The sequence below is a fragment of the Grampus griseus genome, assembly GCF_964374135.1.
Source record: "Grampus griseus genome assembly, chromosome: 10".
In the NCBI taxonomy this organism is placed as follows: domain Eukaryota; kingdom Metazoa; phylum Chordata; class Mammalia; order Artiodactyla; family Delphinidae; genus Grampus; species Grampus griseus.
In genome coordinates, this window is record NC_139004.1 from 72,570,858 (window position 1) to 72,586,007 (window position 15,150).

The window sequence follows — 15,150 nt, forward strand, 5'->3', positions numbered from 1 at the left end:
TCACAAACGTCCCAGTCTGCTTACCTTCAATTTTTTTTCTATATGAGAGAGGAAAAGAAAAAAAAGCCTATGTGTTCAGTTTGGGTTTCTGTTACTAGCAGCCCATTATAATTCCTACCTGTTATAACATCCAAAGTTGAACATCTGATTTTCTTCCTCACAAATTCACTTTTCTTCCAGTATTCCCCATCTCAGTGAAATGGTTCCTTTGCTTTTCCTAGAATATACCAAGTGTGCTTCTGCCTCTGGGCCATTGGATTTGCTGTCCCTCTGACTAGAACCCTCCCCACCTAGACCTCCATGTGGTTCACTCTTTCACATCTCTGTGCAAATGCCAATTTACCAGGAAGGTCTTCCCAATGCACTCTTTCTAAAACAGCATTCCTTCCCTCATTACTCTTTCCATTATCCTGAATTTTTTCTTAGCACTTACCAATATCTGACATATATATTTATTTGTTTTTGTCTGTCTCCCTGACTCACCACTAAAATGTAAAGTCCACAAAAGCAAGGACTTCTTCCTCACTGCTGGTATCTTCAGTGCCTAAAAGAGTTCTTGTCAAATAAATACTTGAAATATTTATTCAATGAAATAATTTATGTTAAATGAGTAATTAATCTCCATTTTCTCATTAGAGTATTTTCCAAACTTCATTTCATTTAGATTCAACAAGATGCTTGTAATTTTTTTCTTTATAGTAGACCATATGCATTTTAAGATCAATTTTTTCAGTGTCTGGCCCTCTATCCTGGTAAAAGTCAAACTTTTTTGATCAAGCACCCTATTAGTAAAAAAAAGTTTTAAGCACATACTACCAGTGTGCACATACTTATTAACAGATTATATGCATATGGTATTACTGTACTAATATATATTTTTTAAACCTCAAAAGAGGTATCTAAAGATTATTAAGATAAATGAATTTTTGTAAAATGCCAAAATAAGTGTCATATGACTTTTCCGATCATGTAACTCTTTTTATACTGAGAAAGCTTCTCCCAAAAGCTCCCTGGTAGACTTTAAATCCAGATCCATTGGCAAGCAATGGGTCATGAACAGGCTCATGTGTAAAATGGTCAACAGTAAGAGGAGTGAGAGCACCAATGCTGACTTAGACCAACCAGGAATGAATCCCTATTATACATGGCTACATGGATAGTGATTTCCCAAACAAAATCAGAATTCTGTCAGCAAAGATGGAGTCGGTAGAAAATGGCTGTTGATAGGTAACCACGCTATCATAAGCTAATACTGCAAGTCACGACACACCCTGGGGATAACCTTTATTATTTAAACAGTTGATATAAATCCATATTCCAAATAGCCTGCTTAAATTTGTTTTTACCAATGTCTTACCAGATCTTGTTAAGTAGTCATTGTTTTTGCCTTATAATGTAGCTGACACAGAGCTTGAGCTAGCTGCTACTGGTTTATGACATTCTCTTACTATCCACATACAACTGCATTATGTATCTTCAATTTTTAGTTCATTGCAGGAATCCCTCAGGGTACCTTGCATACCATCTGTGACACATGGCCACTTGACGTACAAACTGAGCAAGGGTGTCAATGTTAATCCATGTGAAATATTTCATACAAAAGCGAATATTCCAGTAAATCCTTCCGTTATCCTCTGAGTTGTTTTGGCACCTCTGGTGAGAGTACACCCTACTTGGGAGAACAGAGATCTATCCAAAAAGTCAATGACTTCCTGACTATGTGACACAGTGGTTTACACTCACTTCCTGAGTTTAAAAGAGCCAGGCCCCAAACAATGCCATCAGCGCCCCTGACACAGGTTCTATAACCCCAATGTTCCACTATAAAATCTCTGTTCCTCTCTGTTATCCACTTAATCTCCCTTATCTATTTGCAACTCCTAGTTCCACCTTTTAAAAAATTTCCCCCAACAAGTATGAATCACATATAACAGAACAGAAAGCCTCATGGTTATAAAAAAAAAAATCCAGAAGTCGTAGAATTGTATTTATAAGATTTCACAAAAGAAAAACTTATGGTTGGACAGGCTTTGTTCATTTGTTTGTTTGGTTCTGGTTTGGGGCTACTTAATGGAAGCAATATTAAGATATAGTTTGCATAAAGCAAAACTGTTTCACACAGCTTTTATTGTTGTATAAACACTAAAACATCCACTAGCTGAAACATATTGCAATCCTCAAAAGGGTAGAATTAGTTTTTCAAACATGCAATTGATAAATAGGCAAGAGAGAATAAAACAAATTAGTATCAGAAATTTATCTTTAAAAGAAATTATCCAGGGTCAATCTATAGTCCACATTCTATTAGGCATAAAACAAACAAATAGAAGGCACCAGGAGCTACCCTTCTCAAGAGCATAAATACTTAACGGTTTTACACAGGCAGTGACGATTTGCCTTGTTTAAATGAGGTGGTGGCCTGCATCATTTGCTGCTGGCATGACTGAAATTGCCACCAAGTTGGTCTTCCTGTTTCTTGTTTTGCCCCACTCCAAATCATCCACCATATAGCCTCCAAGTGTTTTGGGTTATTCCTAAAATATTGATTAGCTAAACATATGTTAATGCCTCCACAATGTCTTTGGGATAAAACCAAATTCCTAGGCACATTTACAAATTCCTTTATAGCCTGGCACCCACTTAAAGCTCCAACTTAACTTCTGCTGCCCTCATTGCCAGTCAGCCATACCAAACTATTTGCCCAAATGAGCCATGCTCTCCCCACTGTTCCACCTTTGCACGTACTAACATCTTGTGATAGTTAATTTTATGTGTCAACTTGCTATGGGCCAAAGGGTGCCCATATATTTGGTCAAACATTATTCTGGGTGTTTCTGTGAGGTGCATTTTTGGATGGGTTCAATATTTAAATGAACAGACTGAGTAAAGCAGGCTACTCTCCCTAATGTGAGCGAGCCTCATCCAATCAGTTGAAGGCCTGAATAGAACAAAAAGGCTGACGCTCCCTCAGGTAAGGGGGACTTCCTCCTGCCTGATGGCCTTCAAGCAGGAACACCAGTTTTTTCCTGCCTTTGGACTCAGATGGAAATATCATTTCTTCCTAGGTCTCAAGCTTGCTGGCCTTCACACTGGAACTACATACCGTCAGCTCTTGTGGGTCTCCAGCTTGCCAGCTGCAAATCTTGGAACATGTCAGCCTCCATAATCATGTGAGCCAATTCCTTATAGTAAATATATGTAAAGATAGATAAATATATCTCTCTCTATATATATATCTTTACACATATACGTGTGTGTGTATATATATATATATACGTATATATAAAATACATTCTGCTGGTTCCTTATACACCCCCTCCTCTATGTAACGAATTCATTTTCCTATTTCAGAGAGTCACTGCCTTAATAAGTACACATTTCCCACACCAAGACTATGGCTCTTTTATATAATTGTTGACTGCTCATTTGCTGACTGCCTTTTTTGTCTTCCAGTCTAGAGTGTGAGCTCCTTTTGGGGATCATGTAGTCTTACCAGTCCCTGGTGCTGCCATTAGAGTAAGTGATCAAGAAACACTTGATGAATGTAAATTAATAGAGGTTGAGTAAGATTTCAGCAAAATTCCAAAAGATTTAGTTGTCCTTCCCCCCCAAATTACAAACCTGAAACCAGTCAATGGTACAGCAATTGATGAGGGATGGGAACTGCCTCAAGTAATTTCGAAAGGCATCTCCAATGGGACTAAAGGCCACTACAACATGAAGATTATCTTTGCAGCGATTCACAAAGAAAGCAAACAGCGCTAAGGGACTGAATTCATCGTGTTTATTGCCAGCCTGAGCCACAGGATGAACACCCTAGGGAATACCAGAAAAAACCTCATAAATAAAAACAGGTATGCTGATAAGATTACTAGATATTGGAATATTAAGAATTTTTATTACTCCCCTTATAAATATCTTTAAATTTTTGCTTTTGTATCAAAATAATGGTTTTGTCATAGCTTGCACTTAGAAGACTACTTTCAATTCCGTAATTCTATAATTTAAAAACAAATATCTGACAAAAATTTAACTTATAAAAATACAAAAGTTCACCAAGATATATGTGTGGGACTATAATTCAACATTGTTTTTAGGAGGAAAAAATATAAACAACTAAAGTGTCCAGTTAAAAACATTATAGGGACTTCCCTGGTGGTCCACTGGTTAAGACTCCACGCTCCCAACTCAGAGGGCCTGGGTTCGATCCCTGGTCAGGGAACTAGAGCCTGATGCCACAACTGAGATCCTGTGTGCCGCAACTAAGACCCGGTACAGCCAAATAAATAAATAAATATTTTAAAAATAATAAAAAATAAAACCATTATTAAACATCCATATATTGTAATTTTATACAACTGTTAAAAATAATGAGATGCATCAACATGTGCTATGGCAAGATCAGCAAGATAAAATAAATGCAAGAACAAACTGTGCAACAGTATGTATAATATGATCCTTTTTGTTAAATTAAAAAATATATAGGTGCATATGTGTGAGCACATACACACTTTTTTATGGAAGCAATCACAAAGAACTATTAATAGTGGTTACTTTGGGTGAGATGGACTTAAGGGAGAGTGAGAGAGAGGCCTTTATATTTTATCTTGGACATGCTTCTTGGTTTATATCATTTTTTTTCCATTTTGGACGTTCTTATGCTGTTTGAATTATCTAATTTTATTCTTATAATATTTGTATTTTTTGAAATGTTAATAGAGTTGTTTGGTAATGAGATTATAGGTCATTTTTAATTTTCTTCCCTTGTATATCTCTATATGAGAAAGGCATCTTACATGTGGTTAGGAATAATGGCTCTAGAACCAGACTTCTTGAATTCAAATCCCTGCTTGCAGCTGATTACCTACGTGACCTGAAGGCAAGTTACTTAACCTCTCTGTACCTTAGTTTCCTCATCTGTAAAATGGGGAAAAGAGTACCTATATCAAAGGATTGTTGAGGAATCAAAAAGCCATTACATGTGAATACTTAAAATAGTTCTTTCCACACAGGTAAGTACCTTTCAGCTTTTTATATCCTACCTTTCTCCTTGTTCAAAGCAGAAAAGGTTTCATAGTCAATAAATTATCTTATAAATAGATTTAAATTTTTTTCAATAGCAAATTTAGGGAGTGGTCACAATGATCATACAATTTCCAATGTTATAACAATGAATTTATTTCTAAAAGAATTCTCTACTATAGATATATGATAGCTATATCTATGGGAAACGGTAAGTCAACTCTGTATATTCATTCTGACAGTAATTCTCAAATTACGACTATTATGATCAGTGTCAATCTATGAAATTATGTTCAGGTGGTCTACCTGCATTAACTCTGAGTTAACAGGGGGACATTCAGAGAGAGAAAGGTAATACATGGTTGTAACTGTAGAACAAGAGTTCGTGAAAGGGCCAGGATGGTGATATAAATATAGGGGTTATTTACACAGAAATATTGGTTAATGCTTCTAGAGTAGAAGTAGGGAGTAATATCCACATGCACACGCACACACACACACACACACACACACTTTGGGAGCACAACTGATTCTGGGGAGCAAGAAAAAGACTAGTTACTGAAGGAATAATTAGGGAGATAGGAAACAAACTGAATGAAATTTCATAGCAGTCCAGAGAAAGCAGAGTTTAAAAGAAGGAATGATGAATTATTTCAAAGATGAATCACAATTTTAAAAGGGAACTGAGAAAATATCACTAAATGTGGTAAATAAGTCACTGCTACACTGAGAAAAATACTGCAATAATTTAATTCTGCAAGGAGTGCAAATGGAACAGTGGAAAAGGTAGTCAGGAAACAGAGGTTTCTAGAACTCAGAGGTTCTGAGTCTAAAACGCTGATGTTGACGTCAGAGAGATGTGCTGAGTCTATAAGAGGTGCCCTCTAGGCAGTACCAGGGCCAAGCTACACAGGTCAGTTATAGGAAGTGAGGTTTACAGTAAAATGTTTGCCAGATGGATGAAATAAGCAAAGTGGTCTTCAAAGTGGGATGCAGGGTATGTAAAGAAATTAATATAACTTCTTTTAATTACCTTTTATATTTTTAAAAATTAGTATAAAGCAAGCAAAAACAGGAATGCATTTTGGTACCCCTGAGTTCTGACCATGACTATTTCCTTGTGGAAAAACTGATACGGTGTTCCTAGGGTGGAATATGAAGGAAAGAAGTTCTTAAGGCTACTGTTGGGTCATACCATAAAAGAGTGAAGCAATGGAAAAGTTTTGTAGCAAAGTGATGAGAAGAAAAGGTAAACAATAGCTACAGTGAGCAGAAAAGCCTTGCAAAGCTTAGAAAATCCCACTCCCCAAGGTGTCCTATTCCTTGGGTAGGAGTGTGGGGGATGAATTTATCCTATAAATTAGGAGAATTACGATTCTTTAGCAGCCTTAGCCACGCCAGGCCATGAACTGGTAATGTATCAGATTTACTGAGGGCTTTCTAAGCGCCTGACATTCCATAAGTGCCTTACATTCCATAAGTGCCTTATTTCACTTGATCCTCAGAACTCACAACAACGCTGTGTAGGAGGAACTGTTTTGTGTATATAACAGTTTCATTCCATAGACAAACAAAGCAGGGTGCTTGAACAACCAGGGTGAAACCATTTTACTCCACATGCTATCACTAGAGGCTGGAATGAAGCATCCCGGTGTGAGTGATAAAATCTGTGGGTAAAAGTAGTTACGGTACATGAAAGGGGAAATTACTAGCTGAACTCTTGTATGGGAAGATCTTAGAAATGGGGGTCAAAGGTCAGGACATCTGAAGTAGTGGGTGCTTCAAAAATGTATTTTTTTGTCAATTAAATCACAAAGCATGACTCTCAGATACATCAGAATTAATACAAGTAGTTTTGTTAAAATTTGAAAATTTTACTAACCAGTGGTAAACCATAAAAGCTAATCAAGTAGTGTTTTAAAGCTATATTTTCTCATATCACTGTAACCCTAAGATATGATTTTAAATCTCTAATCACTCAGAAAACATGCTAAATAAGATCAAATGGATGAAACACACTGTCATCATTATGGAAAAAATGAATTAAAACTCTGTCTAACTATCGAAGCTGTTTAAAATTCACCAAAAAAGTATTAAAATAGTATACATTAATTTTTCAATTACCAAAATCGTCTGCACAAGATATATTTATCCCGAAGAGCAGAAAAGCTTCAAGACATGTTGGGAGCAGCACTCCCTAAAAAGCACTTACCTCCATCACTTCTTGTTTTTCATCTGCTGCAAAAATATTAGGTACTTCTCCAGTATTGAGCACACTGTCGATATCCTCTAGAAAAGCTTCCTCTTTAATCTGAGTGTCCGTGATTAGAAAGACTGTCTTCTGGCCCCTCATGCCCACATTCCTTAATAGAACCTTAAAATAAAAATGTACTTATAACCAGAATCTGGTGGAAATCTGTTGGTTTTGCTTTCCTTTCTTTTGATAACATCTCAAATTTAGAGTAGTACCTCTTCCATTTTGGTGGGGCTCTCAATCTGGGCCTCCATTTCTCCCACCCTTTTGGTGGGAGACTCCAACTGGCCAGTTTGCCCACCCCTTAGACATACTCATTGATTCAGAGTCTTACTTCAGGGACTGAGATGGATTTGAAAACAGAAAGAATCTCTGTCCATCTAAGATCGAAAATATAAAGACCAGTTCTCTACACTAACTTTTAGGATGTAGAATTTTAGTATGTCAGGGTCAGAGAAAGTTTAAAAAGTCCAGTAATGTCTCTCTTATTTTTTTCCACTTTAGGTCATCTCTCTTCTGGGGCCTGCAGAGCCCTAGGCACATGAGGATGAAGCCCCAAGTATGCACTCCACTATTCTATTTGTTACTGGAACAGCAACACAGCTCCAAAGAAACTATTAAGATTTGACAACATTAATGACATCATCATCCTCATTGAGGTTCATATTTAAGTCTACTGGAAAACATACATTTACCTGAAATAAGGCCTCTCTGAACTAGAATAAAGGTAAAATCAGCAGCAGCCATGGTAACAGCAGTGGATAAGACTTAAGTCATAAATCCTGCTCTGCTGTGCATACCTTCTCTCAACTTCAGTTTCCTCATCAGTAAAACACAGAGACAACCATACCTGCTGCATTGAACTGTCATACCTATAGAGTGACAGCATGTATATAAAGAACTTAAAACAGTGCTCAGCACACACAGTAACTGCTCTAGGGATAATATTATTATCATCATCACCAGTGTATTTAGCACACAGCTATACAGGTTGGCTCTCTCTTTACAGATAAAATAATGCATTGTAACACATATATGTAGAATCTAAAAAAAAAAATGGTTCTGAAGAATCTAGGGGCAGGACAGGAATAAAGACGCAGACGTAGAGAATGGACTTGAGGACACAGGGTGGGGGAAGGGTAAGCTGGGACGAAGTGAGAGAGTGGCATGGACATATATACACTACCAAATGTAAAATAGATAGCAGTGGGAAGCAGCCACATAGCACAGGGAGATCAGCTCAGTGCTTTGCGATCACCTAGAGGGGTGGGATAAGGAGGGTGGAAGGGAGATGCAAGAAGGAGGGGATATGGGGATATATGTATATGTATAGCTGATTCACTTTGTTATACAGCAGAAACTAACACACCACTGTAAAGCAATTATACTCCAATAAAGATGTTAAAAAAATAATGCACTGATATTATTTTAGACACTAGATTTGCTCACAATTTTACCTTCAGGTCCTCTCTCCATTCATTCATACCATAGCTCTTGGAAATTTCTGGTTGGAAAATTTGCATTTTTGCCATGGATGTAGCCAGACGAGTTAAAGATTGACGACCACTTCCTCCAAGTCCAACAAGCAAAGCATTTCCACCAGACTGCTTTAGAATTCGACATATTCGTGATAAATGTTCCAATACATACCTATGAAATATCGATATTATTATACTTGAAAATATGAATATAAATGTATATTTACACATAAGTATCATTTTGCTTTCCTAGAAAAATGGACCTTGCTGCCCCATATATTACTATCCCAATTTTAAAGAGGTAATCATCAAAAAGCATGATTTTTCAAATGCAGTTGCAATTGGATCATTTGATGTAAAGGAAAACTATTTGAGGTACAAATTCAGGAAAGGTACTATACAAATTATAAAAATAAAATGTAATGGTAATCATTTATACTGGGAGTATATTATTGCTTTTATTAAAAACATTTCTTTGGGAATTCCCTGGTGGTCCAGCGATTAGGACTCTGGGCTTTCACATGGGCCCAGGTTCAATCCCTGGTTGGGGAACTAAGATCCCACAAGCCACACAGTTTGGCTAATAACAAAACAAAACAAAAAACCCCCAAAATTTATTCAATCTTTTAATACTGGGATTTCTATGTGAGAAATAGAAAATCAGTTATATACAAAATAGTAAATTCAGGAAACGTAGCCTCACTAGTAATTAGGGGAATTAAAACTAAAGTCACAAAGTAGGCATAGAGGGAACTTACCTCAACATAATAAAGGCCATATATGACAAACCCACAGCCAACATCGTTCTCAATGATGAAAAACTGAAACCATTTCCACTAAGATCAGGAACAAGACAAGGTTGCCCACTCTCACCACTATTACTCAACATAGTTTTGGAAGTTTTAGCCACAGCAATCAGAGAAAAAGAGAAATAAAAGGAATCCAAATTGGAAAAGAAGAAGTAAAGCTGTCACTATTTGCAGATGACATGATACTATACATAGAGAATCCAAAAGATGCTACCAGAAAACTACTAGAGCTAATCAATGTATTTGGTAAAGTAGCAGGATACAAAATTAATGCACAGAAATCTCTTGCATTCCTATACACTAATGATGAAAAATCTGAAAGTGAAATCAAGAAAACACTCCCATTTACCATTGCAACAAAAAGAATAAAATATCTAGGAATAAACCTACATAAGGAGACAAAAGACCTGTATGCAGAAAAGTATAAGACACTGATGAAAGAAATTAAAGATGATACAAATAGATGGAGAGATATACCATGTTCTTGGATTGGAAGACTTAACATTGTGAAAATGACTATACTACCCAAAGCAATCTACAGATTCCATGCAATCCCTATCAAACTACCACTGACATTTTTCACAGAACTAGAACAAAAAATTTCACAATTTGCATGGAAACACAAAAGATCCGGAATAGCCAAAGCAATCTTGAGACAGAAAAATGGAGCTGGAGGAAACAGGCTCCTGGACTTCAGACTATACTACAAAGCTACAGTAATCAAGACAGTATGGTACTGGCACAAAAACAGAAATATAGATCAATGGAACAAGATAGAAAGCCCAGAGATAAACCCATGCATGTATGGTCACCTTATCTTTGATAAAGGAGGCAAAAATATACAGTGGAGAAAAGACAGTCTCTTCAATAAATGGTGCTGGGAAAACTGGACAGCTACATGTAAAAGAATGAGATTAGATCACTCCCTAACACCATACACAAAAATAAGCTCAAAATGGATTAAAGACCTAAATGTAAGGCCAGAAACTATCAAACTCTTAGAGGAAAACATAGGCAGAACACTCTATGACATAAATCACAGCAAGATTATTTTTGACCCACCTCCTAGAGAAATGGAAATAAAAACAAAAATAAAAAAATGGGACCTAATGAAACTTCAAAGCTTTTGCACAGCAAAGGAAACCATGAACAAGACGAACCCTCAGAATGGGAGAAAATATTTGCAAATGAAGCAACTGACAAAGGATTAATCTCCAAAATTTACAAGCAGCACATGCAGCTCAATATCAAAAAAACAAACAACCCAATCCAAAAATGGGCAGAAGACCTAAATAGACATTTCTCCAAAGAAGATATACAGATTGCCAACAAACACATGAAAGAATGCTCAACATCATTAATCATTAGAGAAATGCAAATCAAAACTGCAAGGAGATATCATCTCACACTGGTCAGAATGGTCATCATCAAAAAATCTACAAACAGGGCTTCCCTGGTGGCGCAGTGGTTGAGAGTCCGCCTGCCGATGCAGGGGACGTGGGTTCGTGCCCCGGTCTGGGAGGATCCCACATGCCGTGGAGCGGCTGGGCCCGTGGGCCATGGCCGCTGGGCCTGCGCGTCCGGAGCCTGTGCTCCACAACGGGAGGGGCCACAGCACTGAGAGGCCCGCGTACCGCAAAAAAAAAAAAAAAAAAAAAAAAAAAAAAATCTACAAACAATAAATGCTGGAGAGGGCGTTGAGAAAAGGGAACCCTCTTGCACTGTTGGTGGGAATGTAAATTGATACAGCTACTATGGAGAACAGTACGGAGGTTCCTTAAAAAACTCAAAATAGAACTACCATACAACCCAGCAATCCCACTACTGGGCATATACCCTGAGAAAACCATAATTCAAGAAGTGTCATGTACTACAACATTCATTGCAGCTCTATTTACGATAGCCAGGATATAGAAGCAACCTAAGTGTCCATCAACAGATGAATGGATAAAGAATATGTGGCACATATATACAATGGAATATTACTCAGCCATAAAAAGAAATGAAATTGAGTTATTTGTAGTGAGGTGGATGAACCCAGAGTCTGTCATACAGAGTGAAGTAAGTCAGAAAGAGAAAAACAAATACCGTATGCTAACACATATACATGGAATCTAAAAAACAAACAAAAAAATGGTCATGAAGAACCTAGCGGCAAGACAGGAATAAAGACGCAGACCTACTAGAGAATGGACTTGAGGATATGGGGAGGGGGAAGGGTAAGATGGGACAAAGTGAGAGAGTGGCATGGACATATATACACTATCAAATTAAAATAGATAGCTAGTGGGAAGCAGCCGCATAGCACAGGGAGATCAGCTCGGTGCTTTGTGACCACCTAGAGGGGTGGGATAGGGAGGGTGGGAGGGAGGGAGACGCAAGAGGGAAGAGATACAGGGATATAAACTGATCCACTTTGTTATAAAGCAGAAACTAACATACCATTGTAAAGCAGTTATACTCCAATAAAGATGTTAAAAAAAAAACAACAAAAAAACTAAAGTCACAGTCAGATACCATTCCACTCTCCTTCGACTGACAAAACTTACCAAGTCTGGCTATCCTAAGTGTTGTGAAGGGTGAGAAACAATGGAAGCTCTTAAAAACAATAATTATTTTTGAAGATACTTTGGCAAAACTTAGTAAAGTAGAAGATGCTTACATACCATGACACAATAATTCCATTTCTAAGAATATAGCCTAGAGAAGTTCTTACACATGTAACTAAGGAGACATGAATGTTCAAACCATTTTTTTAATTACATAAACTAGAAATTACCTAGAAGTCTATCTCAGAAGAATGACTACATTCTGTTAAAATTATACAATGCAGTGCAATACAGTAGTAATAATTCATCTTCTGTGAATTTCACAAACAATCTAGAATAAACCAACTTGCAGAGGAATGTGCACAGTATGCGACATGCAAAATAAGATTGCATATATGTTTAGGAACACACACAAAGAAACACATGAGTTTCTTTTTATCCCCGTAAGGTACAATAGGGATGCAGTGAGGGAGGGCTGGCTACCCAAGGGACTTCAAATAAATTGCTAGTATTTTATGCCCTTTTTTTTAAAAATCAAAGTATATTTGATTTACAATATTGTGTTTAGTATTTTGTGTCTCAAGCTGGGTGATGGGTACAAGGTTGTTCATCATAGTTTTATCTTTTCGTACATTTTAAATATTTCACAATAAAATTTTATAAACAGTAATTTTAATCATCAATACCAAATATAGGTACCTAAAAATGACAAGATTCATTCTTGTTTTGTGAGTTTGATTATACTCATCTAAGCATTGCTCCACGATGTCACTAAAATCATGAATATTTGGAATTTCAATATAAACTCTGTCATCTCCTTCAAGGTCAGGATTCATATAGTCACCAAACATGAGATTTCTTAAGTCCTCTTCAGTTACCTATAAAATAGAAATCAACAAATTATATTAAAATTTTTTCTAAAATAATTTGAAAACAAAAATTTTTCTGAAATAAATTTAAGAAAGTTTAAAATTTTTTTCTAAAATAAATTTAAGAAAATGTTACACAAAATTTTGTTTTATCTATGTTATGGGATGATTATCAATTAGATAATTCTTTTAAATATTAGGATAGTAAATAATATACTTGTAAAATTAACACCTGAAATTATATTATACCCTTAGGAAGTAAAAAGAAAACAGTTTTTTCTATCATATAAGCTTTTTGCCCCCAGGGGCAGGAAAAGTCATTCTGAGCAACTCCCATTTTGTGAGTCATTACTAAGGGATGGTCACCATGTTAAGCACCTTATATCTATTATATCATTCAATCCCTATCATATAACTTCTATGTTATACACATAATTCCTCTGAAAGCAAATCTTCTCAATATAAATACCTATCTATGAGGAAAGTTAAAAGAATATGATCATTAAGAAATAATAGTTTGTTATAAAGCAGAAACTAACACACCATTGTAAAGCAATTATACTCCAATAAAGATGTTAAAAAAAAAAAGAAGTAATAGTATTCTTTCAAAGATAAGTTGATTGTAATAATTCATGCTATTGGATTGTTTTAACTTAATATATTTTTAATCACTAAATATACTCACTGGTGCATTCCCTTTCCTCAAATGTGAAAAGATACTATCAAATGATTCTTTAAAATGGTCTCTTATAACATTTTTGGTTAAAGTGAACAGCCAGCATCGGTCATTATCATTAATGAGACGATCATAAAACACTCGGAGAACCTCATGCACAAACAGACGGATCATAGTGTGCTTGTTCTGCACGGCATCTCTTTCAATGAGCAAGCAGCCCCGGATGACACGTGAAAAATCCCGCAAGTTGAAAGTGTAATGAGATTTTGTGGGAGTGGGCAAAAGATTTTCCATGGATTGTTTATATATCTGAATATGAAAAAAGCAACAAAGCAAAAATAAAATGCTTATAATCAGCAAAGTCAATAATACAAAGCCAACAACAATGTAATATACTGTAAAAGACAGTATATTATATAAAATATTTTATTTATCCTATCAGATCATATTGACTTGGAAAATTGTATAGTACTGAGTCTAATATAGCATATATCTATTTCTTTTGGTTTATAGCACTCAACCAGGCATTACAAAGTTGAGGGAACTTATTATTATCTGATTCCATCCAAGCTCAAGAAGTGACAATGCTTTTATTTCCCAGTAATTATGGTTGTTCCATTTAAAGGCGAATGAGCTTGCATTAAATAGTTAACAAAAACTTTAGTAGAAAGTGAAATCAGATAACTCATTCTGAAGCGTTCGAAATGAAGAGGATGATGAAACAATTTTCTTTGACCACCACTGACTTCAAAACAAATCAACGTGTTCTCTCCCTTCCCTTCTCTCTCTTGTTTTCTCTCTCCCCTCTCCTCCTCCTATCTTAATTGGCTATAATATCAAAATGAAGTATATTTTTACTACATGCTGAATTCACCAAATGAAGTTTAACATCCTCTTTAAGAAAGGTAAATTAAACCTTTTATAATATAGCCTGAAAAAAAATCCAAATGAAATTATTTTTTATTTATATATGTTCTCTAATTCATCTCCCCTAATCTCCACACATGGTAGGTCTACAATACATCAAAGACAGAAAAAAAAGAGGATCCTTTCTGTATCCTCTTTTGCCTAACCAACTCCCCTCTCTTTCCAGGAGATGCCTGAAATATAACTACCATATTTTATAAATAGAAGAACTTTTCTGTATAAGTACAGAAATTATAATAATGTACTATCTCTTTGCTCATAGTTTCTCTATTTTAACAACCCAATTTTCCACCAGAACAGGGGCAGAAGAACTTTAGAAAGATACAGTGCTCTTGGAAACTGATGGAATGATTCTAGGGAGCTTTTTGCTTCTGGTTGCAGTGATGCCAAAGTGAACCCCACTGTATCAAGGATCCAGAAAGCTTAGTTCAATGAGATTATCACTAAATTACCTTAGATACATTTTTTTCCCTTTTACCATCACCGATGAGGCTGGCTCTGGCCTCTGAGCAGAAGCAGGTAACACACCCTGAATAAGTTAAGGGCTGCTCTTTGGCCATATGGGC

The 15,150-nt window shown here is 36.2% G+C and overlaps 1 protein-coding gene across 1 annotated transcript in view; it reads right to left on the reverse strand.

The window, feature by feature from the left end:
• Positions 1 to 15,150, reverse strand: part of DNAH12 (dynein axonemal heavy chain 12) — a gene marked incomplete at its 3' end in the record, with an annotated part of 211,639 nt that overhangs the window by 60,592 nt on the left and 135,897 nt on the right. Inside the window, exons 41-45 of the mRNA XM_082663999.1 lie at positions 13,667 to 13,966; positions 12,812 to 12,990; positions 8,734 to 8,926; positions 7,235 to 7,396; positions 3,622 to 3,816 (exon numbers count right to left, since the gene is read on the reverse strand). Of these exons, the coding sequence (XP_082520125.1) occupies positions 3,622 to 3,816; positions 7,235 to 7,396; positions 8,734 to 8,926; positions 12,812 to 12,990; positions 13,667 to 13,966 (1,029 nt within the window). The remainder of the gene's footprint in view (positions 1 to 3,621; positions 3,817 to 7,234; positions 7,397 to 8,733; positions 8,927 to 12,811; positions 12,991 to 13,666; positions 13,967 to 15,150) is intronic.